Source organism: Pseudoliparis swirei, chromosome 10 (assembly GCF_029220125.1).
Source record: "Pseudoliparis swirei isolate HS2019 ecotype Mariana Trench chromosome 10, NWPU_hadal_v1, whole genome shotgun sequence".
Lineage (NCBI taxonomy): Eukaryota > Metazoa > Chordata > Actinopteri > Perciformes > Liparidae > Pseudoliparis > Pseudoliparis swirei.
In genome coordinates this window covers 4,815,526-4,829,320 of record NC_079397.1, presented here as the reverse complement: position 1 = coordinate 4,829,320, position 13,795 = coordinate 4,815,526, and the positions used below count along the sequence as shown (strand labels likewise).

Here is a 13,795-nt window from a genome sequence, read left to right as displayed (position 1 = left end):
ACTCATCTGGTCTGTCAGCATTAGCGTGGCATTAGTTGGCCTGAGTGGAGACGCTCTGCTAGCTGTAACGGCGGCGATGTCATGGAGGTACATGTGCAGTATGCATCAGTATCGACTTATAGCCTCCTTAGCGTCCCCCCGGTGAGCCTGAGCGGGACGCTCTGCTCACTGGAAGCCGGTCGCGGTGGAGCAGTGTGGCATCCAGCCGCAACGAGCGGACGCGCTCGTTAGCGCTGTAATCGCCCACCAGTAGCCTGAGCGAGAGCGCTCCACTACTTGGGCCGAGGTCCTGTGGAACAGGAAGTAGCTGTCGGATTTAGCGTAGGCTCCGTTAGCCTGAGTGGACACACTCTGCTAGCTATGCACGGCGGCAATGCTACCAAAGTCAACACACACGCTATCTCAATCGCTACAGAGAGCCGGTCGCGCCGGTGTAGCAGCACCGAGCGGACGTGCTCCCGTTAGCACACAGTTAGCAGGAACGAGAGCTCTGCTCCTGTGGGATATGCCGTCATAGGCAACAATTGTATTCGATCTCACCCGATTGAAGCTTCGCGGTGAAGGCGCTCTGGTGAAGACCGAAAAAGACTTGTGCGTTCTCCGGTCCGCCTCGACGGACCGCCGTAGAGAAACGCAACGTCCTCCTCCTCAGAGGAGAGCTCGTCGCAGCCTCTGGAGGGCGACGGATCGCAACTCCGACCATTTGGTCACAAGGCTCCCCGCGACGAGCTTCAGTTAAACTTCAGCCTTAGCTGATGCCTGCGTTTGCGAGAAGATGAAAAAGAACTGATCTCGGGATGACACCGGAACTTATACCCGGTGGGCGGGTCATCCGAGGTCACGGGTGACTTTGTTGTTATTAATACTCGACCTGCTATGCGCAAGACGGAAGATATCCAGTGCTAAGCACCGCCTCTGGCGGTCAGGAAGGATGAAATATAACTAAGATAGTGCGCATGGGTAAACATTATACCTGCTAAGCGTCTGTATAATAGCCTTGTGAGCATGTTAGCATGCTAACACAGTAAACTAAGATGGTTAGCATGGTAAACATTATACCTGCTAAGTGTCTCTATAATAGCCTTCAGAGTTAGCATGCTAACACAGTAAACTAAGATAGTTAGCATGGTAAACATTATACCTGCTAAGCGTCTGTATAATAGCCTTGTCATTGTTAGCATGCTAACACGGTAAACTAAGATGGTTAGCATGGTAAACATTATACCTGCTAAGTGTCTGTATAATAGCCTTCAGAGTTAGCATGCTAACACAGTAAACTGTAAACAGTAAGATGGTGGGCATGGTAAACATTATTTTATAATATATGAGATGTTTTATTTTCACATAGCTTTGGCCAAAGAAACATATAAATGTATAGATTCATATCTTACAGAGCTTTGTTGTTGTTTTTTAACATAGATTGTGATTCCTGTCATTGGAGCCTTTTAATAATCTGTACTTAACGGCTAACTGGAACAAAACAATCATTTGGTAAATAAGTGAAAGTCAAGCGAACAGTTTGCAGAGCTTGAACGTCTCGAAAAAGAAAGCGTCTTGCCGGGATCGTCTTCCTTCATTTTCCCACCTCGGTTTCTATTCCGTTGGCACTTTGTGTGCACGCCTCCCTCCTCCTCCTCCCCCTCCCCTTCCTCCCTCCCTCCTCCTCCCCTCTACTGTCGCCATGAAGGGAGGCCATTGTGGCTCCGGAGCTTCAGTTGAACTGTGGAGGTGCATCGAGTTTCCCTGGCACATCATAACTGATCTGGATCCAGCTCTCTGCGTGAGGCTCTGGATGAATCTGCCAAGCTCACAGCTGTTCCCCGCCATTCCTCCCTCCGCCGCCCTCCTCTCTCTCCTCCTCCCCTCCTCCTCCTCCTCCGCCTGCTAATGACAGACAGTAAGCAAATTAAAAGTATTGATTGCCATTTTGTTAACTTAAAAGCCTTTTTTTTTTCTCTCACTCTCTCTCTTTCTTCCTCTCGTCACCTTTTTCCCGACGCGGGCACACGAGGGAGTCTCATCTTTCTCCTCTGAAAGGATTCTGTGGCCGAATTAAGAATCCGCCGACCTCCTTCTCTCTTTCTGCCAAGTCTCCTCTCTCTCGCCATCTATCACACTCCCTCTCACTCTCTCTCTTTCTCTCTCTCTCTCTCTCTCTGTCGTCTCTCCACAGCCACAACACCAAGACAACATCGTGGCTGGACCCGAGGCTAGCCAAGAAGGCAAAGCCGCCCGAGGAATGCAAAGAGGATGGTGAGTGCCGCGTCTTTAATCTTCGATATTTCCTTTTACGATTGTTCTTGCTCCTCGTCTTCGGACATTTTAATTGCACACGGGTTCCCCACAGCGTTCATTTTTCAAGATTTAAACCTTCCGCCTGTTGATCTGACGAGATGCATAGTGAGATGATTTCATACCCGACTTCAGTTCATTCGAGGGACACTGGCGGATTCTCGTGAGCCGGCGTAGGATTAAAAATTGTTTCGGAGTTATACAGCGTGTGTGTGTGTGTGTTACTGGGGATAGGAAGCCCCGTGATATGTGTGTTTTTAAAGCGCAGGTCCAAAGAGACTGGAGGTTACAAAGACTTCTTTATTCTCAGGGTAATGTGTGAAGTGTCCTTTACCCGCCCACGCACACAACAAACACACAGCAGAGAGAAAGGAGACGGATGAATCTCAACGCGGCGGCTTTCTAGACGAGCGTCCATCAGATACGTGCGCGTCATCTCTCGCCCTCGCCCTCGCGCTCCACTTCGCCGTTCGTCTTTTCTTCATGTGTGCGACCGGGTGGAGATGTATCGCCGGAGTTGTAGACGGGCGAGGTGGATTTTGGGAGATGGACATAGACAGCAAATGAGAAAAGACAGTCGTTGTTCTTGTTTTGTCGGTGCGAGTGGTTGTGTTGGTGGAGGTCCAAGGTGGGAGGGGTGGGGGGCGTTGGGTGCATATTCCTGGTAGGTGTAACCACACGGATTGAGTTTCTCTAAAAATACATTTGGCATGACACACAAGCAGTCTGAAAACAGTTCACAGATGACGCTTTGCTTTCGCCTCAGCCTGCCTGGTGTGTGTAAGGTGTGTGTGACTTGTCAGTGGTACTTTTCTTTCGTTTGATGTTCAAAGGTGATGCCGTCAAACTGCTTATTTAGTCGCTGACTAACAGCCTCAAACCTCAAAGGAGTCCATTTCCATTGAAATAAAATAAAGTCAGTCCGACACTTTAGTTCACATCGAAATATCTGAACAGCTAGTGGGCGGTTTGCCGTGAAGTTTGGTAAAGACATTTATGTTGCCAACGAGATGCATTGTAATAACCCGGAACTATCCAATGAGCAGCATCATCGAGTTAGGATGTGTCCAGTATTTCTGGTTTTATGTCCAGAGCCCGTATAGAAGACGTCAACACTGTGATGTTTGTGAACTGCCGTTTTGAAGTCCTGAGTTTGGAGCTACTTGCAACTAAACATGAATAACACAACGGTAGGTGACCAAAACAACGATTAACTTTCGTGAACTGCAACTACACTGTGAAAAGGGTCAAAAAACACGGACAGTGGGACCATAATTTACTAAATGAACATCACGCTGTCTTAAAGAAGACTCTAAACTACAGATTGAAACCATAAAGTCACGTTTACAATGTTTAGTGAGGGAATAAATCAAAAGAGAAGAGGAGTCATTTTCTCATAGACTTCTATCCAATCACACTTCTTTTTCCGCCCCCTGCTGGCCACTCGAGAGAATGAAGGTTTCCGCATCAGCTTCACGTTTTCAAACCCGGAGGGTTGCTGCCCGGACAAAGCAAATGTTAAGCGGTCTTTGCAGACACCATTTGACTGCGGCGAGATAGAGTGAGAGAAGGAGGTATTTACAGTGTGTGCGATGGCATTTATCACGACGACTGCTTCCTGTTGACACATTTGGTTCTGATCTTTGCAGTAGAATTACATTCCGGATCTCGCATTTTATTCCAAAGTGCTGTCGCTGAATCTCCCCGTTCTCTCGCATCCTCGAAACACTAAAAGGGAGACGGATCTCCAACGCGATGAAACGAAGGCGGAGGAATTACTCAAAATGTGATTTCCGGCCCTTTCCAATCCTATGTATCCACCAAGGACACTCCACCGGACGAGATGTGCCGATATTTGTGAGGACTGGTATTGATCCGGTTGGGAAGCTAATCCGGTTTGTCCCAGCTGCAGGGAGTGTAGTGCTCAAGGGTGGCTGCAGGTCTGTAAGTGGGGAGGCACACACACACACGATTGTTGAGCCAATAGATATTCATACTTTGAACAACATTGGACGAAGTCCGTCACACTCATCCAGTCGGGGCTGACTGTCTGGTCATAAAGTCATTCAGGTGGTGTTCCTTTGCCATAAAACACGTCTGTCTGTCATCCTTCGTGGCCCAGGCTGAATATCTCACGGCCATAAACTCGATTAGGTTTCAAGATGAATTGTAATAACTTTGATGACCCCTAACCTCTTGGCTCCTGTCCCTGTAATGCATCCATTAGCGTACGTGTGTACGGAAGTCGTAGAGCTAATTAAAACGTGCCGACGCGTATTGGCGCATAGTGAACATCAGACGTATTTCGGATCATTTACTGAGTTTTAGCCTCACCACGAAGTACACCGATAAAAGGTAAACCATGTTTTGTGTAAGTTTTATCGTCATAAAATATCTTTAAAGATTATTTTAACTACTTAATGTGGAGGTAAAATTCAAAAGAGTATCCAAAATATTGGGAATAATCCCGTATAGTTCAATTAGGAAGTCGGTCTGTCAACTGTGATGGATGTTTACGGACATCCCAGTAGTTCATTGCGTATAAAGTATTATCACTGATATTACGAGGCCTAAGTATCATTTGTCAAGCTTATTTTTCCCTAATCAAACACCGTTGATTTGTTTAATCTAACAATGTATTTATCATAAGACACATATCTTACGTTTAAAATAGTTTTACCTGCCTCACTATGGAAACCCATTTTCATTTTCACCCCTGTGATGAAAACAAATAAATCCTCCAAGTCATTATGAGATACTATCTTATAATTATGAGACAGTGAGACATAATCACGAGATGTTAAGTCATAATTATGAGATGCTATCTCATTCGGATGACTTGCCGGATCTTTATTTTTTCTCATCACAATAGAAAGTACATTAATTCGCCGTGAAATATTGCGAAACGATGGTAAAAAGTAGCGTACGATGCTAATAAATGCAACGCGCGAGTAAACGTGTCCACCGCCGGCACAGACGACCCGTTCCCTCGCGCGTTGACGTCGGTGTGTTTCGGAGGAGGAGCGGCGGCGTCACGGACGCCGTGTTGTTACATAACTCACACACCATATGTCTGCCTCCCTCTTTCCCACCTTCCCTGCCTGCCTCCACACATCCATCTCTGTCCCCCTCCTGTGTCCTCGTCTTCTTTTAGTCGACAAAAAAAAAGAATGAGGACAGGCTGTTTGCTTTAATCCCCGCCCCCCCCCCCCCCCACCCACCCGCTCTTAACCCTCCTGTTACCTTTACTTTTAATAACATATTTTACCCTCGGGGTCAATTTGACCCCAGCAATTAAAACCTCCAGAAAATTATTAGAATTAATATTGTTTCCCAAGTTTAAGTGTGAGGTACTTTATGTTTGTTTGTTGACTACCTAAATAGCCCTTTAAATATATTTAAAAAGTTGATATTTCTTATATGTTTGACACAGTGAAAAACAGCCTGGGGTCAAATTGACCCCAAAGAACACCGACATTAAACATTGAATGGGGTCAAATTGACCCTAAAGGTAACAAGAGGGTTAAAGTTGCTTGTTGTCCCCCCCCCCCCCCCTTCATCCCCCCGTCCTTCCACATGTGTTGGCTGAGATCAAATAAAACCGAGCATCCCCGTCACGCTTCACTGTATTCTTTTCTTTTCTCCGCCTGATGTTCCACGTCAGGTGTGCCAAAGCAGGGAGTGAGAGCCCCATCGCCCACCCCCCAGCATCCTTCAGACGACATCCAGAGGAGAGACGACGCCCCCCCCCCCCCCCCCCCCGGCTGTACAGTAGAGGAACAAACGTAGTCACGCACAGGGATTATACCTATGATGCCGCTCGTGTTTGGGGGATTTCCACGTTATCGGAGCGCCGCTTTGTCTTCGGTCCCGCGCTTCAGACTTTGCTCGTATGGAAACAGACGGCGACTAAAAACCAGGACGTGTGATTTCATCGCGGTCGTGTGAGGGCGCTTCACAGGCAAAAGGTTATTCTCGTCTCTTACAGGCTCACGCTCCCGATCTTCTCCCCCTCCAGGTGACACCGAGCAGGGCTCGTGTCTTCTTACTCCCGTCTTCTTTTCTCAGGCATAAATGAACAAAAAGCAGATGTTTCATCGCGTGCGACGCCACAAGGCTCCCGCTCTGGAAATGTCACCTCTCCTGTTCGCCGAGTCGTCCTTTTAGTCAGCTCAGTGCAACCTTACACCTGTTGTGAGTTTTATTTTTAGGGAGGAGGAGGAGGGGCTTTTTGTTTGGGGATACAGAATCCTTCCACGGTGCACGCGCACATGTGTGTGTATCTGTGTGTGTGTGTGTGTGTGTGATTAGAGACGGGGGAGACGCAGCGCCCTCCTTCACCTTGAGACTCCTGCAGTAGGGGAGGGCGCCGGCGCCGCCGTCTGCAGCGTGATTGATGGGTGTATTCTGAGAACATCCCCAGCGGAGCACGCCTGAGGCCTGGAGATTGGAAGGAGGCTTAAAAAAAAAAAAGGCTGCATGAATGCTGAATTAGCTGTGTGTGTGTGTGTGTGTGTGTGTGTGTGTGTGTGTGTGTGTGTGTGTGTGTGTGTGTGTGTGTGTGTGTGTGTGTGTGTGTGTGTGTGTGTGTGTGTGTGTGTGTGTGTGTGGATCAGCTGCGATGGATTTGTGTTTACACTGCATCCAAGCCAACTGAAGCCGGGTGGTGAATCAACACTTGTGTGGTATTTGGTTATCGTGACATCGAGCTGCACCTTCAAGTCTTTCTGGCTACGTTCCAGTTGATGGACAACGCTGACAATCTTTTTCGTCTAGCACACCGTACCTGGATTGATCTTAAGCGTACCCCTCAGGTGTCCGCTGTCATATTTAAATGCATGCACATGCACCGGGTGACGTGTTCCTTCACGACCATCAACGTTGGCGCGTCAGTTTATTTTGAGCCCATCCCACAAACACACGCTCAAAAATACCAGAACACCAAACGTGTATTAATCCACAGGTAAAATATAGTCCGCGAAAAATCGTTTATTTAGTTTTGTTTGAGTAATATTTGCGACGAACTTCAGCGTCCAGATGTTTTTGGGAAGTTTCTGAGCCTTTTTTTCTATTTATTTTTATTTATAAAACTATATCTTGTATATTTGTTTATTCTATTCAAGATGTACAACGTCAGTAGAGATAAATGTGTTGGGACAGACTGATGCATTGTGGGGTTTGTTTGGGTTAAGCGATGCAACTTTTTTGAGTTTGAGTGTTTAAGCCCCGTTAAAAAGTTTCAGTTTGAGTTTTATATTACACCTGCGCATTACACGTAATTTTGAAACGGTTTCCTGGAGCACAAATACAGATTCTGGTGTAACGTGGGAACCTGAACTGACCGGCTTTGTCCACAGGGGGCGCCAAAATCAATACTAAGAAAAGTTCCTCATCGTAGCTTTAAAATATGACGCGCAACTTGGTTATTTTCTTTTCAACCCCTTTCTCAATTTCCAGAAAAATGTATGAGAAGATATATCAAACATATTATCTTTATAATCTCCCACAAAACATATTCAAACGTGTCCAACCAACAGATCCTAAAAGCCTAAAATGTTAATTTCCCCTCGATTCTTTGTTTTGCCATATGTTCCAGACAAAAGATTTGATTGTCTAAATTGTTGAAGATTAATTTTCTGTCTATTGACTAATCAAGTGATTATTTTTCCCTCAACCGTTATGCTATTACTGTACATTGTGTTTTATGATTGAATCCATCTTCCCCACCTTGATTATGCTCAAATTATCTTTCCAATCAGTGTGTTGCCAAACGAGTCACGCAATTGCTTTCAACACGACCAATGCTGATATTTATCTTCATTCATCTGTTTTCAATTTGTCTGTTTTGGCACTAATTGAGTTAGAAATTAGTTGAATCCAATTCATCTTCGTACGTCCTCCTATCTCGTCGACAGCCGATATAAAACAAGCTGCTTCCCGTAATCATCCTCTTGTGAAAGGGTCCCACGGAGAAAGCACTTCCCCCTCCCCTCCTGACCCCACGGGGACGGTGGGAGGGTTCGGTGGAGCAGATGGAAAGTGGAAGAGGAGAAATTGGAAGCTCGAAGTTGTTGGTTTCGTTTTTTTCGCCAAATAAACCAGGACGTTGGAGGCAGGAGAGGAGAGAATAAGTGCCAGGTTCCCGTTCACTGCGTCTCCTTCTGTCCCTGGAATGTCCTGATTAGCTCCACGCGAGTGAATTCAGTTCTTCTTCTTTCTTTTTCATTCTTCTTCCCCTTTTTTTTTCTCCCTCATTTTCATTCCGGAGCTTAAGTTATTGTCGTCGGCTCGCTCCGAGACGGAGACCGTGGGGACCGCGCGCTGGAGGGGAATGTGAGGACAACGCGTCTCTCCCCAGCGCCGGTGCTTTTGAAAGCAAAAAACAAGCGAGAAAATAAAGAAATACAAATTATCTCATTGAAATTGAGCGGCGCGCACCGCGAGGAGGAGGAGGAGGAGGAACACCGCTGCCAGCGAGTGACTCAACTGATTAGATGTCGGCTGTCGCGTTGACTTTTCCTGTCACGCTTTAGACGTATTGGTTTGTTAATGATCTTCTAAAAGACTTGAACCATGAGCCTTTTCCCCCATTGTGTGTGTGTGTGTGGGGGGGGGGGGGGCAAGTCAGTTGGCTTCTGATGTGAATGCATGCGGATATCTCTCAGTGCATTAATCTTTGTCGAATCCTGTCCCAGCCGGCGTAGTTTCACCGCGCTGGAAACAGATGTATGATTATCTGACATCGTCAGTACGACTGAGCCGGTGCACTTCGTCTGTGGCGAGCGCGGTGACGGAGTCTTACAGGAGGAACAGGTACTGAGTGACGGAGTCTTACAGGAGGAACAGGTACTGAGTGACGGTGTAGTTACAGTAGGAACAGGTACTGAGTGACGGTGTAGTTACAGGAGGAACAATTGTCATTTTGTGCTTTATTTTTTTTAAACATCGGTTCAGGCACCGGTATCGTTTTAAACGCTCTGAGATATCGCTCTGAGATATCGCATCCGACAGGACCGGCCAGCGACGGTGACGGTCCTTTCGTTGACTGAGCGGGGAGCCGGGTTTATAAATCATGGCTTATGCCGAAATATTTACGTCTGTGCATCAGTCATTTTCTTTTTAGCACGGCCCGTCTTTTGGTTCCCGTGAACATAAATACTAGCGATGGGAATAAAGAATAAAGGCTGGGAAGGCGAGCTGAGCTCCGCTCCTCTGACCTGCAGCCCTGGATAATCTCACAATAAACGGCTTCATGGTTCTGTGCCATGCAACACGTGGACCGCGCTGTGAATTGAATTCACAGGTAGTATGTTCTGTTCAGGTTCTGTCTCTGCTGGAGGAACTATTCATGTGATCCTCGTTCTCTGCTGGCATTGTCTAAAAATATTGAATATGACTATTAATAACAACGATAGGAGAGACTCGGAGAAAAACTCCCACGTTTCATGAAGGTTTTTTCGCTCCACTTTTTGGGGGGGTAGAAGATGCTATTTTGGGGATTATAATTATGACACATTAATTGTATCTGTTTTATAGACGCGTCTATTAATTATGTTTGCAACCTTGCTTGAACCTGAGTGATATTCTGAGAGATTACGGTTGATCGCCTCCCTTTCCGACGCCATTTTTGATTGATTTTACATTTTTTGATGTTAATAACCAACCGGGTAACAGCCTGAACTGCGGCCGACTCCATCAGCCGCTGGAGTTATTATATTTATTCCCTCCTGTAACTTCCCGAGCGCGGAGTAAGAGTTCAACTTGAGGAAATTAAAGGTTATCGAGAAGCACCGCTGTGCAGGATATGTAAAGGAAATGTATTTTTTTTTTAAAGCATAAAGCCTGTGTAGCTCCGGTTGACGCCGTGTGAAGTCTGAAACTAAATTGCCTCGAGTGCCTTCGTAGTTTGACGAATATGAGTTTGAAAATGTGAAGAAGGAAAAGTCTGTGCGTGTGGAGTTGGAAACTTATTATTTTTAAAGTATTCTACAAAAGGTTTCATCAAAGAAGGAGCAGCCGACCACTGTGCGGGTCAGGTTATGGGATATATATCAAAATCACAAGCAATCCCATGTCGGCCTGTGGTTTCAGTGACATTTCTGAAAGGAAACGTTGTTAATCGTGGCCAGCGTCGTACCTTTGCCACGTGTTCTTTGTCTGTCGGGGCTTTTCAGAGACTCTCAGTTTGAAGTTGAGATAATTGTGCAGCAGGTGAGTGTGAACCGCGAGGTTATAAGTGTATGTATTGTATACTTCATTGTTGCGTGCTGCCAAATGTGTGTTCTCAAATCGCACCCTGGCCAGCGTTTTCTTTTTGTTAGCTGTGGTCTGCTGTTCACACGAAACTCGCCGCTTGAATTCAAAGGTGACATAATAAATGAAGCTCGGCACAGTGCCGCATTCAGGAGGAGAAGAAAGGAATCAATATTTCTTTTTTCCGTGACCTTAAAAGGCTTCATAAAAATAATACGGTTCAGCCGGTTTCCTCCTCGATAGAGGGATGAAAAGAACGGATGGGGAAGAGGGAAAAAAAGGAAACGGGACACGAGTAAACAACTGCATTATCCGAGAGGTTCCTCAACCTGTTTAGAAGAAGAAGAAGAGGAAGAGGAAGGAGTAGGAGGAGATCAGAATCAGAAAATCAGAATCAGAAACAGGTTTATTGCCAAGGAACTTTTTTTGGCGGAAGGTGCAAGAATCGCGCACCAAGACACCGAGGCGCCGTCCGCGGCGCCATCTAGGAAAGGGTGGATGAAAGATGACAGCATAACATGAGGGAAGAGAGGCGAGAAAAAGAAAAAGCCACCCCCCGACTATGCCCCTAGAGGGGTACAGTGTGGGAGCAGGAGAAACAAAAAACACCATTGCACATAAGCACATACATCTTAGACATGACTTGCAACGAGTAGGAAGGGGGGGAGGGGAGGTAATCCAAAGACTGGGCGATAGCCCCGTCATTGGGGCAGAAGGTAACCAGCACCGACAAGCAGCCAGCCCGGTCCATCACGGCCACGGCGGCGGACGCAGACCCGCCCTGTCACCCTGGGGGCAAAGCAGGCGGCGTGGGATGGGGGGTAGTGAGTGCATTTCAGTTTGTTAAGTTCGTGTGTGAATGGCCCGGTGTATCGTCCTCCCCCAGTCCACAACAGACAAAGTTCTCAGTCCACAAGATGGTCGTTGCCATGGAGATGGCCTTGAAGGGGCCTGGGGAGAAAACAACCACAGGTGTCTGTGGATAGGGGGAAGGGAATGGGAATGAGAGAGTCTCGCTTCAGTGATCTTCGGGGGAGTTGTTGTTCCAGTCACGGCCTTGGGCCCGTCCTGGTAGAGGGAGCCGAAAGCAGATAAGATTGGGATTGTTTGGTCTTCCAGTAGCTGCAATTCAGTTTTTTCGCACCCACTATTCCTCCAATTTCCTCCCGTTTGCCAATAGGATTTCAAATCGATCCAATTTCATTTGCAGAGCCGTCAGCTTCTCCACGATGTTGTCATTCTGACGGTTTAATGCCAAAGTCTGAGTGCCAACAACTCTGCCCAACGCGTCAATCATGTCGGGCAGCCTTAGGGGGCTTTTAACGGCTGTCACCGTTTCCTTAATTTTCCGATAAGCCAGGGCAGCGCCAAATCCAAACAGCAGAAATCCTGTAATCAAAGTTCCGAATATGTAGATGTCTTCTACGTCCTCCACGGAGAGTGGTGCTAGGCACAAGACCCGCCACTTCGCCCATCGTGCGTCCATCGTGTATCCAGCAACATTCGTCCCAGCAGGACAGGCAGGTTCCCCCGAACCCGAGCTTCTCGTCGAGAAGATGGTGTCAATTGCGTTTAAGGACCAGTTGATTACGTCCATGGTTTTTAGTTCGAAGAGCGATGCGGAGAGAGTCTCACAAGTATAGAGACAGACAAGACATGACGAGAGAGCCAAGCAGGGAGGGGAAGATCATGGGGAGGAGAGGGGGAGAAAAGTGCGACCGCCTCCGTCGAGAGCCAAATCCAAGCTCTCGACGGAGGGAGGAGGAGTAAGAGGAGAAGAAGAACAAGAAAAAGGAGGAGAAGAGGAAGGAGGAGGAGGAAGAGGAGAAGAAGAAGAAGAAGGAGAAGAAGAAAGGGAGGAGAAGAACAAGAGGGGGAGGAGGAGAAGAAGAAGAATAAAGAAGAGGAGGAGAAGAAGAAGATGGAGAAGAAGATGAGGAAGGAGGAGGAGGAGATGAGGAAGGAGGAGGAGTAAGAGGAGAAGAAGAACAAGAAAAAGGAGGAGAAGAGGAAGGAGGAGGAGGAAGAGGAGAAGAAAAAGAAGGAGGAGAAGAAGACGGAGGAGGAAGCGGAAGGAGGAGAAGAAGAAAGAGGGAGGAGAAGAACAAGAGGGGGAGGAGGAGAAGAAGAATAAAGAAGAGGAGGAGAAGAAGGAGAAGATGGAGAAGAAGATGAGGAAGGAGGAGGAGATGAGGAGGAGTAAGAGGAGAAGAAGAACAAGAAAAAGGAGAAGAGGAAGGAGGAGGAGGAAGAGGAGAAGAAAAAGAAGGAGGAGAAGAAGACGGAGGAGGAAGCGGAAGAAGAAGAAGAAACAAGAAGAGGAAGAAAAAGAAGAAAAAAGGAGTCCGGCTCCTTCTGTGAGACTGCGTGATGAGAGGATACTCGAAGGGAGGAGGAGCGATGGAGACGGAGGAGGTGAAGGGGAGCGATATCATTGAGTGGCGCCGGGGGGAGAGGGGGGGGGAGGGGAGAGGAGAGAAGAAATGGTGGGGGGAGATGCCAGGATGCCTCCTGCTGGCGGTAAGCGGCGCTCCACCCGCGACCGCAGGGTGGATGTCGTGACTTGACAAACATCTCCCCGCTCGCCTCGGGGGGGAAATCACAGCGGCTTGACGTTTCCTCCTTGAACGCATGCAGCATGACTCGTCTGTGACACACACGCACACACACACACACACGCAGAGCTGACGGAGAGGCTAGAGACGACACTCAGCGGAGCCAAACAAAACAAGAGGGAGCAAAGAGACGATCCACCTGAGTTCAGTGTGAGTAGCGATCTTTTGGGGATGGGGGAGGAGGAGGGGGGGGGGGCATTCAGTTGTAAAACAGCCGCAGTACGGAGGAGAGAGACGGAGGCCAGGAGGAAGCTCTGTGATATTGAGCAACACAACCTGTTGGTGTCTTTAAGAATCATCTGTTTTTATTTCAGAGAGGTAACGCGTTGCTTCCTCTTTTCAAAAAGGTAAATCCTCTGATTTGAAGTGGCTGCAGAAGATTTAAGATACATAAGGTGTTCCCAAACTTATTTTCATGATTTCATAGTATAAAAAAAAACATCTGGAAATGCTCAACATGATTTTCTCACGTGTTCAGCCTCACTTCCCAAAAGAATATTGATTTCGATCGAAGGTTTTCAGCTTTTTCTCAGCCGTGGACCCCTGAAAGAGAGAGAGAGTTTCTCCAGGGATCCAGCCTGTGTTTGTTTACCACGCCGACTCCACTCAGCTGGTCGGCTGATCGTTTCTTTGCT

The 13,795-nt window shown here is 47.3% G+C and overlaps 1 protein-coding gene across 9 annotated transcripts in view; it reads left to right on the top strand.

Annotated features, from left to right (window-relative positions):
- magi2a (membrane associated guanylate kinase, WW and PDZ domain containing 2a) overlaps window positions 1–13,795 on the top strand; it is a 181,203-nt gene that overhangs the window by 121,509 nt on the left and 45,899 nt on the right. For all 9 annotated transcript variants that reach the window (XM_056424401.1, XM_056424400.1, XM_056424399.1 and 6 more), the window contains exon 6: window positions 2,174–2,253. In XM_056424401.1, coding sequence (XP_056280376.1) covers window positions 2,174–2,253 — 80 coding nt within the window. The remainder of the gene's footprint in view (window positions 1–2,173; window positions 2,254–13,795) is intronic.